Genomic DNA, 11371 nt, shown 5'->3' with positions numbered 1-11371 from the left:
TAATGAGTTGAAAAATGTTAACATATCCTTTAATAAGGAATTCTACCTCATACCACATGTATTTAATCCCTATGTTTTATTGTCTGGACCCATTCAAATACAATATAATATATATTATATATTATGTTAAATGTGAAAACTGTATGCTACAACAATGTGTCAATTAACTATAAGGCAAAGTTCTGATGTGTTACAAACTGTTATGAATCTCAAAAGTCCAGTAGCCACCTGGCTCCCTATGAAATTAAAAGAACCATGGCAGGAGACCCTTTAGTAGCATTCATGCAGGAACTACTACCACAGCACCTGAAACACCATGCTGAACAATTGATCTGGTGGCTGAGAGCTGGTACCATTGTTTTGGCTGGCATCATCACCTCTGTCTCCACTACAGCAGTGGCATTGCATCAGCAGGTCCAAATATTCATTACTTTCAACAATTCCATAAGAATTTTACTGAGACCTGACAAATGCAAGCACATATTGACCGGGACATTTTGAGTGAAATTCAACAACTAAAAAATTCTATTATTTGGGTATGAGAACAAGTACAAGATTTACCATGGGCTCAGAGACTTCAGTGTCGTTATTATACAATTTTGTGTTACTAGAGTTCCTTATAATGACACTGATATGAAATGGCAAAATGTACGTAATCACCTAATGGGACCTGATCCTTTGCATGATGCTTTTTTGGATGTGTTAAAATTAGTCTCAGGTTCTGGACATGGCTGATGCAAAAAAAACACCTACTTTTCATAATGAAAAAATTTGGGGCAGTTTAGCTGAAGAGATTTCTTCCCTTAACCCTTTTAAATACTTTTCTACACATATAGCTGGGCTACCAGCTACACTTAAATTGTTAATTTGATCTCTGTTCTTGTTCTGCACAGTCTGTCAAGCAGGATGGAAATTATTAAACCATCAGGAAAATATGGTTATAAAGTTATTCATGCTTACAATTCTCCAAAGGACACAAACTCCTGAAATCATGAAAAGTGTGCCTGCCCTGAGTTTGAATGGGATATGATGCTCTTGATTAAGGAAAACAGGGTTCCCAACTATATTACCTGCTAAAATTGTTTTCCTAGAAAATCAGTTAATCTTCACCTTTCTTATAATCATCTTTCTTCTTAATTTTTTACAGAAACAATTTCTTAATGAAGTGACCTGCCTGGCTTAAGCCACCTCCAGAACACAGTCTAACTTTCTGAAACCACAAAAGAAGGACTTTGCCTAAGCCCCATGGCTCTTCCCAAACATAGCCCTCTTAAGCCTCAGCCGCAAAGGTCCTCATGTTCTCTTCCAGAACTCTGAAAGGAGGGGTCCCCCTACTTCATCCTTTCTCAGCAGAAAGCAACCAGATCTTAAATTAGCACCCCAATTCATCATCCCCTTTCAGTCTGGAATGTCAGATATGGAAATGAAAACCCCCAAAACTGTGGCCTGGGAAGAGGGAGGGGGAAAGAAGGAAAAATATTGATAACACTGATTTTTTCTCAATACATCCTTTCCCAGTGACAAGACAATCCCTGGGAAGGAAGCAAACATCACCCAATAACAAGACAATCCCTGGAAAAGGGCAAGCATTGATCCTTTCCCAATATATCCTTTATCAGTGACAGTACAATGCACCCTCCATTCTTGCCCTGTAAAAACACTGCCCAGTAGAAACAAATTTCTAATTTTTGCAATCTTTTTGCTGAATGCTCATGTCTTCTTAAGTCTTCAATGGCTAAGTCACCTCCCAGTCTGTAACCTATGTAAACCCACACCCCTCTTGTAATCAGTGGCCATATTCTAACCAGAAAGTGTGCCCACCTGATACTTGACTCCACTCCACTGTTGAATAAAGGCTTTGCTGAATTCATGAGTTCTACATTCATCTTTGTCATTTTGTGCTTACATCCTTAACCTCTAGTAGCTATAGATTCCCTTGATTCTTATGAGAACATAGGGAATGATCTGGTTTGCTGACACTTAGTATATGTTGTTAGTCTCATATTACATACTGGTATAATAGAAGTAAGCTATCTGAGATATGAAACTAAGCTAACAAGGAAAAAAAACTTGAAAAAGTTTACATAGTCCAAGCCATATGTATACATTGCCATACTTTCCACAATTCCTTCTCAGCAAAGCATTTTCCCACAAAACCACCAAAAATATCCTATTTCGTAATAAGCACTGAAAGAGATGGGAAAAATATAAAAAATATTAATATAAATAAAGATATAAATGAATAAATTTATATATAAAAATATAAATAAAGATAAATATAAATGAAATATTTATCTTTATATATGAGCTTTCTATACAAGCTATTTTTCCTACATATGAGCTTGTCCTTCTATGGGCTCTTGAAATTTTATATGATACACTATCTATTCACTGTCTCTACAAAAGATTCCAGATAGATTTACCAGACATCCTTAAAAGCTTACCAGTGAGCTGGGGTTATAGCTCAGTGGTAAAGCACTTGCTTAGCCTGTGTGAGGCACTGAGTTCAATTCTCAGCACTGTATCAAAGTGAATAAATAAAATAAAGGTCCATTGAAAACTAATAATTTTTTTAAAAAAGTTTACCAACAAGTAAAATTAATAAGACAATAGATTTACTCCCCCCATTCCAACTCAGACCATATATATATTACAAATCAGTTCTTTATCACACTATAAGAGAAGTTAGTGAAATAAACACTCTCCAGGGAATCAAAAGTGAAAACAATCTAGATCAGGTTGGGCTGAACACACCTGTTCCTTGAGTGGACAACATACAACAATGCTTTTTCCACATGCCTTTCTTTAATTTTCTTCACAAATCCATCAGGTTAAGTTAATTCGTGATACTTCAACATAAACAATCATCAATAGAAAAACATGAAATATTTCTTACAATGTTGGATTCCTTTAAAATATGACAAAGAAAAAGTGAGCGAAAATCCAGAGCCTTAAAGAGCCATCCATAGACTACAAACACACTAATGAGTGGCAAAAATGAAATAATAGGACATAAAATAAGAAAACTATATTTAAGATTTTTAAATTCATTATGTGGAATTCATGACAGTTTCTGGACTTTTTCTAGCTAGATACATTTTAAAAATAGGTATGTATTGATCCGGGTGCATTGGCACATGCCTGTAATCCCAGCGACTCAAGTGGCTGAGGCTGGAGGATCACAAGTTCAAGACCAGCATCAGCAATTTAGAAAGGCCCTCAGCAACTTAGGGAGATACTCTGTCTCAAAATAAAAACAAAAACAAAGGACTGAGGATGGGACTCAATGGTAAGGGGTCCCTGGTATAAATTCCCAGGACACCCCCCCCCCCGCTTCTCCTGCTCAAAATTGAGTTGCCTGTTTTATTAACACAAAATGAGACCAAAATGTGTTGACTTGTTTCTGACAAAAACTAAAAAAAAAAAAAAGATCCATGCTAACCTCTTTTTGTTTTTTTTTTTTAACCTTCTCTTTCCCTAAATTCTCCTAATGTTGTCTTCTAACTATTCTCCTGGCTTCCACCCAAGCATGGCAGACAAAGAATGTGGAAAGCCCAAGATTCAAACAGAAGTCTAACAGAACAACTAGCATGTGTGAGGCACGGGGTTCAATCCTCAGCACCACATAAAAAATAAAGGTATTCTGTTCATCTACAACCAAAAAAAAAAAAGGTTTTTAAGCCCTTTCTTTCATCCTTGAAAGCTTCAGTAAGTTCACTAATCACATCAACTTCAACTTCCATGGCTCCAGAACACCTATAGTTGGTTAACTTAGATGTCTTTCTTTCATCCCCAGGGATAGCAACTGTACATGTAATATATAACTATGTGCATACTATTACTTATTATAATGTGAAATATATAGCATATAAACATTTTTTAATGAACATTAACAAGGAACACTGGGATGATCTCTCTAACACAAGAGCCTGGGGAAGTTGGGCCTATCATGTCCCTCTTGCAGGATTTTCCCTCCCCAGAGCTGGGCCATATAGGTACTATTAAAAATCGTACTTTAAAAAATCAACTTCTAAAAATCAACTCTGTTGTTATTTTTCTCCACCCAATCCCACCTTGTGGTTGGGAATCTGACCTCCCTATTGACTACCTTATCCCTTTAAACGGCCTGTTTTGTGACATCATTCTCCCACCAAAGCCTACTGCCACCTGATAGAATCTTAGGGTTTCCATGGAGTTGTAAACAAATTTGAATCATCACAGGTGACCAGTTGCCAGTGAAGAGTGAACGTTGACCAGTGACCTCCTCACTGGGAAACATGCATTCTCTAGGCTCAGTTACCCAGACATCCTCTGGGGTGGTCTCCTCATCCTTTGTATCTGCAATTAATGTGACCTCTTCTCTGACCATGTCAGGTAAAAAAAAAAAGAAACTTTAAAAGTTTTTCATTAGAACGTTCACTGTCTAAATGGAGTCAAATTCGCTTAGAATAATAGGGGAAGGGATGAAACTAGAAATCTGGAGAACTAATTTCAGCTTTGACTTTGACATGTACTAGTTATAGGACTGGACCATCATTTACTCTCTCACAAAATCTGTTTCCTCATCTGCTATCTGAGGATAACAGACTGCCCATGCTCTCTCTGGTCCATTTCTTTTCTAATATTGAGTCTTGAGGGGCATATGTATGGAGAATGAAATCATATTTCAGGAGTGTGTTCGTTTCTAGAAAGAAATCCTAAGCATTATAGAAAACCAGCACTACGTACCAAGAGGTTTCCTCTGTCACACTCTCCTTCCACCGATATTTCCACTTCAGTATTTTAAATTTCAGTGCTGTTGAAAAAGGGACATTCACATATTTTGGATTTTGCTGTTTAAACTAGGTGAAAAGAAAAATAGGGAGAGGGGAATTGGGAGGACAGGGCTGTAAGGAGGCAGATATTTTAGGGGAAGTAAGTTTGAGACTATTACACACAGGAAAACAGGAACTTGGTGTGTGTAGCGGGGAAGAAAATATAAAAATGAGGGAGAAGAAATGTGAAAATAAAAGAGATGAAGAGCATGGAGATGTTCTCAAGAAAAAAAGAGGTTGATTGGAATGGAATGTGGAAGAGAACCAAACATTTTAAAACAACAGTCTTTGCTATCTAGCAAAGACTGAAATCTTCCCAGTGCTAGACAAAATGAGGCTGGTTTAGAGAATATTTAGATTAATGGACTAGCAAAGAAACTAAGACTAGAATTAGGGTATCTAGAAAAAACCAGTTTATCAGAAAATCATATTTAGTTGTTTAGGGTTTTTCTGTGGCCTCTTTGAAAACAGATGAGATTAACAGTTTGAACATGAACATTTTTGAAGTATGTTTTAGAAATGATTCTTTCTACAAACTGCTAATGAAAGTGGTTATAGACAGGGCTAGGGAAACGGCATTTGCCATGTTCTATTTTTAAACTACATGGATTTATTCTTAAATTATGTGGCCCTAACCTGCATCAGAAAGACACAGTCCTTTGTGTGGATAGGTAGTTTTCAAGTGGAAACTGTTTTTCATCTTTACAATAGTTTTCTTTCTAAAACAGAGTAAATACAAATAGTCATTAATGATTTTTAAACCTAAGATCAAAAAGAAAGGCCCTTAAAATCGCATACTACAGTATTGCAATCATGTCAATGTTTATACCAGCTCAATTCACAATAGCTAAACTATGGAACCAACCTAGTTGTCCCTCAATAGATAAATGGATAAAGAAAATGTGGTATATGTATTCAATGGAATATTACTCAACTTTAAATAAGAGTAAAATTATGGCACTTGCCAGTAAATGGATGGAGCTGGAGAATTATCATACTAAGCGAAATAATCCAACCCCACAAAACCAAAGGCCAAATGTTTTCTTTAAACGTGCAATCTAATTCACAATAAGGTGGCCGGGAGGGGCACTAGGGAAGAATAGCATTACCTTAGATTAGGTAGAGGAAAGTGATGGGAGGGGAGGGGAGGAGATGTGGGGATAGGAAAGATAGTAGAATGAAGCAGATATTATTACTTTATGTATATATCTGATCATGTGACCAGTATGATTCTGTAACCTGTACACTCAGAAAAATGAGAAATTATATTCTATGTTTGATAGATTAAAGTGCATAAATATTTATTCTACTGTCATGTATAACTAATTAAAACAAATTTTTTAAAAAGTCAATCTCCACATCTCTAATTCTACATTTACCTAAAATAATTTTGTGCAGTCTTCTCAGTTTTTCTACGTTTCAAAAATTATTTTGGGCTGTGGGTGTAGGTCAGTGGCAGAGCGCATGCTTAGCAAGTGCAAAGCCCTAGATTCAATCCCACGTGCCAGTAAACATCAAAAAAAATATTTTTGTTTTTTAATTTTGTTAGTTGTACATGGACACAATGTCTTTGTTTTTTCATTTATTTATTTTTATGTGGTGCTGAGGATCGAACCCAGTGCCTCACACATGCTAGGCAAGCGCTCTACCCCTGAGCCATAACCCCAGCCCCCCCCCCCCCCCCCCCCGTCAAAATTGTTTTAATTGTATGATTATATTCTAGTGGTGATGGTTGTGTCAGACTTTAGGGAGAACACTTTCCTGATAAAAAAGATTATAAACTAGGTTTTGAGGAAAAATATAACTTTCATGATGTTTTAAAGGTTTTTTTCCTGCTTTTTTTATAACTTAAATGTTTATCAGAAAATGTTTTTATATTAATTGAAATATCTGCCTAGTGAGATTAATATCTTTTATTTGGTGTGGGTAACATTTAGAAGAAGATGAAGAAGTACAGTGATAAAATTACTTTACACACCTTGTTTTGTTCTCTCTTTTTTTTTTAAAGAGAGAGTGAGAGAGGAGAGAGAGAGAGAGAATTTTCAATGATTATTGGTATTAGAGCCTTCCTGACTGCCACAATCTTAAGATAATATTGTTCCTCAAATATTGTAAGAATCTGTCTCATCAATTTTTTTTTAATCAACCTCTTGCTTCCTACAGGAAATTTCCAAAATTATTCATTACTTGGAACTGCAAATTCTCTGCAGCTCTCTCTTCCTGTGGTGAGCAATTCAGCCTCTCTGACAGGAAGTGTCTGCGACTTCTCCAGAGTCTCTGCTCCAGCTGCCAGTTCAGCATGGCTACTGCCCTCAACCTCTGGCACCTCCTTCCAGCCACTCATGGGCAGTGCCTACCTTTATCAGCATTCTAGCACAGCCATGGTGTCTGGGGTTACTGGCCAGAACCAGATCCCCACAGCACCTGCCTCCTATCCAAGCATTTTTGAGTGGAATGTCACAGGAGGTACTGAAAAGAAGTCATCTTCACTTGGGGACTTTCCTCTGACTGTCATTGATCAGGACACAGCAGGTTCCTTCATGTCTATGACAGCCCAATATGACAAAACTTCAGATGCCAATGCCATGATCCCCGTGTATCCATCACTGTCTGGCAGGCTTGTCCAGGCAACACCATTTCAGATTCCAAATCAGGGACAGAGCCTGTCCCTTCCCTACCAAGAAGGAAACCAGGTCTACTACTATGATCAAAACACTCTGGGGACTCTGCTCTCTGGAGAACTTGGCCCCTGCCTACAATCCTATGGTTCTGTGCCATATGCAGGAGGTAGGGCCACTGCCCCTCAACCAGAAATGGTGATGGTGCTGAAGGAGGTTCAGCCCACAAATGTCCTACCATCAGTCTCTACCCCGGGGATCTATTACTCTGTGTCTGCTCAACCTATCACAGAAACAAATAGTCAAGGTGAGTATAAACAGCAAAAAGGGGAATGAATAAGAACAGCATTCAAAAGGAGGGTCCAGTTTTCAGCTGGTAGCTGTGGGTCCACAGATTCATAGAATTTAAATCCTGAGACTTTAACCACTCTCCTTGTTCAGCACTCTGTATTTTCAGACTCTGTAAGATGAGAGTGCAGGGGCTGGGGTTGTGGCTCAGTGGTAGAGCACTTGCTTAGCATGCATGAGGCACTGGGTTCAAGTCTCAGCACTGCATATAAATAAATGAATAAAATAAAGGTTCATCGACATTTAAAAAAATATATTTTACAAAAGGGATGAGAATTCAGGACACTGTAATGGCCATCCACCATGCATTTAGGAGACTGCCAGGAGCACACTGAAGGAGGCTACTTCTCACTGCCTTGACAGATCAGTCCGTCTACAACAACACATTATAAATTTATTTCCCTGATCTTGCTGAGGGTCTTAGGAAGATACTTCAGAACTTACCATGGTACAGACAGTTTAATTTTTCCTTAATTTACTCCAAGATTTAAACTTTGTATTCAGAAATCCTTCTAAAGCAGATGTCTTAAAAATCTGTTCTTCCACATATATCTCATAAAGAAGGGCTCCACTCTCTTCTAGTTCAGGTGTCTTAAACTCTTGGGGAGAATGTAGAGAGTTGAGAGGACCTTATAGGAGAATTGTAGACCTCATAAAACATTTTTATGGGTTTCCCATGGAGTAGGCAAGTGCTATACCACTGAGCCATGCTGGCATGACTATGCTGCCAGCCCCAAACTATGACATCAAGTGGTCACCAGTAACTAAGAGTCACCACCTACCTCTACCTCCCAATGGAGACCTGTCCATGGTGCTTAGGAAGAGCTACTAGAAATGCCTTCTCCACAGTTGGTGGTTCCCTGATTAATGTGTTGCCGTGTAGGGGGAGCATCCTACTTACCATCTTCCTTGATTCCTTTGTAGTAATGGAAACTTCCCTAGGGATGGAGGCTTCCTTGGGATTGCAACCTCCAAGTCAGACATTTTGTCTGCCGCCAGCTCCAGAAATCCCCAACTCCTGCAGTAGCAGAAATATCCAAATACTTGAGAGTAATCCACCAACTGAACTTGGGGACATATCAATCACTCCAATCCAGAGTTCTTCTGATTTCTTGACACTGCCTCCAACTCCAAGAGAGGAGGAAATGGAGAGTAAGAATTTGGATGAAATTAACACCATGCTTTCAAAGCCTCTGGATGCCTACCAGATTGCAATAGAAAACCAGGATCCTCCACTACTTCCATTAGAAATTCCTGATATCAACCAGCTTCTGGCCTCCATTGGTCCTCTGGACCAAGAGGAGATGCCACATTCTGAAAATATCAATCTTGAAAACAACAGCCTGAGTCTTCAGGACCAGGGGACACTTGAAGATGGGTTTGAATTTAGCAGTCTTTTCCCAGACCTCACTGCACTGGTGGACGATATGCACCTTCCTGAGCTCTTCAGTTGCTTGAAAGACCTTGAACAACCTGAAAGTCCCACAATAATAAAATCTAATGATATCGGAGCCATCATGATGAATGAGGGGCAAGAAAATTCCAACATCAAAGAGGGTCCTGTAGATCCAGCAAGGAAGAACAAACAGAAAGCCTCGGAGCCTCCTGATGGAACTCCTCAGGCCAAAATCCAGTCAAGGAACCCAGAGTGGCCATTAGAGGGAGAAGAAGTTACTTGCAGTGATGCAGACAATAATAGGTCTCCTGTGCACACCACCCAGCACTCTAATGGCAAACCTCAGAAAGCCGCATCCAATAGGAACAGCAGAGCTAAGGGCCACCGGCAGGAAAAAAACAAAAGGACCAGAGAGAACAGCTCCAAGAAAGCCAAAGAGAGGAAGCAGCCAGCCAATACGCGCAAGGCAGAAGAGAAGCCTACTGCTCCTAAGACAAAGCGGAAGAGGAACCAACCTGAGCTTTGCCCAGAAACCTTTAAAAAGCCTCGGAGCTCTCTCGGCATGCACATGCTGGAGTCGGTGCAGGTTTTCCATGCACTGGGGAAGAAGAATGATAAGAAAACTGGGATCTCTTCCTCCCGGGCCCTGGGCAACTCAGGCAGTACCAAAGACCCCCGTCCATGCCCAGCTATGAAACCATGGCTGGAGGTTAAAGATCCTGAGAAAACACAAGTTAAATCCCAGAAACCAGATATCGGTGCTGAAAAAGGGTGTCCATCTTCTTCCCAGTATGAGCTTCCACCACCTGGGAAGGTTAAATTGGTACCTCTGCCTTTTCTTACCCCAGAGAAACCTCAACCTCGACCTGCCCATCGGAGGCCACAGTCTCTGGCCTCACGAAAACCCAATGTGGCTTATCCTGCTCAGCCTGGTTCTACTACCTCGGCTCAACCCACGGCAGTCAACCAATCCCAACCAGCTACTGCCAACCCATCTTGCATGCGTCCAGCCAAGCCAGCTCAGCCAGTTTTAAACAGTGCAATTCAGTCAAGTTTTACCACTTCTACCCAGCCTAGTGTCCCTCCGTCTGCTGCTTCTAGGCCTGCACCCTACAAAACATCATCTTGTACTTCTCTCCAGCGGGACCCTGATTCCACTGTAGTTACCAAGCCCGAACCACTACCATACAAGCCTCAAAACCAGTATCTACTCCAAGACTTCGCCTTACAACCAATTCCATGGAGGAAACCCAATGTTCCTGAGCCAGTAATGTCAACTCCCATCACGGAAGAGCAGAGGCCAGAGCGGGAAGCCATGAAGAGGAAGGCTCAACAAGAGCGTGAGAATGCTGCCAAGTACACTGCTTTGGGGAAAGTTCAGTATTTCATTGAGAGGGAAAGAGAGATGGAGATTTCTCGCTACTATGGTTATATAGCATAAGGGCTCATTAGATTGATGGTGCCATTTAGGTACCAAAGTTTTACACATATAGATAGATAGATAGATAGATAGATAGATAGATAGATAATTTATTCTCATATGTTTTCAAATTTTAATAAAATTAAATAAAGAAATATAATAAAGTTTACTAATATATAAGTAATAAGCCTTCTGGTACCACTGAGAATTCATGGATAAAAAAGAGGCCTTCTGGTACCACATAGGTACCAAACAGTGTTCTACATATATACATACATACATAGATATGAATTCATTCATTCTGACATAATTTCAGAATGTAACAAAGTTGAATAAATAAATAGAATTGATTAATGGGTAAGTAATAAACAGGATTTCAGATACCATTTGGATACCAAATAGTTTTCCACACACATATATATAGATGGATACAAATTTATTCACTTATCAGTGAATTTTTGACACTTAGTAAAGTTGAATGAAGAAATGTAATAGAATTGTTTAATAGATAAGTAATAAAGAGGCCTTCCAGTACCACTGGGGCACCACATAGTTTTCCACATATATGTAGATATAGGTAAGTACAAATTTATTCATTAGGACATATTTTCAAAACAATAAGATTGAATAAAGAAATACATTAGAAATTGGTTCATAGATAATAAGGAGGTCTTCTACTATCACTTGGGTATCAGATGTTTTTCCACATAGATAAAAATTTATTCATTTTAATATATTTTTAAAAATTTAATAGCATTGAATTAAAAATGTAATA

The 11371-nt window shown here is 39.0% G+C and overlaps 1 protein-coding gene across 1 annotated transcript; it reads left to right on the top strand.

The window, feature by feature from the left end:
- Positions 1-4277: 4277 nt before the first annotated feature.
- On the top strand, positions 4278-10617 carry LOC308632750 (uncharacterized protein C2orf78-like; the record flags this gene model as incomplete). Its single annotated transcript, XM_081265123.1, has 3 exons — positions 4278-4374; positions 6978-7739; positions 8705-10617. 3 exons carry the CDS (start codon positions 4278-4280, stop codon positions 10615-10617), a joined length of 2772 nt encoding a protein of 923 aa, XP_081121249.1.
- Between the last annotated feature and the right edge of the window lie 754 nt (positions 10618-11371).

This window comes from Spermophilus citellus, assembly GCF_964194105.1.
Source record: "Spermophilus citellus genome assembly, chromosome: 13".
In the NCBI taxonomy this organism is placed as follows: Eukaryota; Metazoa; Chordata; class Mammalia; order Rodentia; family Sciuridae; genus Spermophilus; species Spermophilus citellus.
The sequence above is the reverse complement of the archived record's forward strand: the minus strand, read 5'-3'. Positions and strand labels throughout refer to the sequence as shown.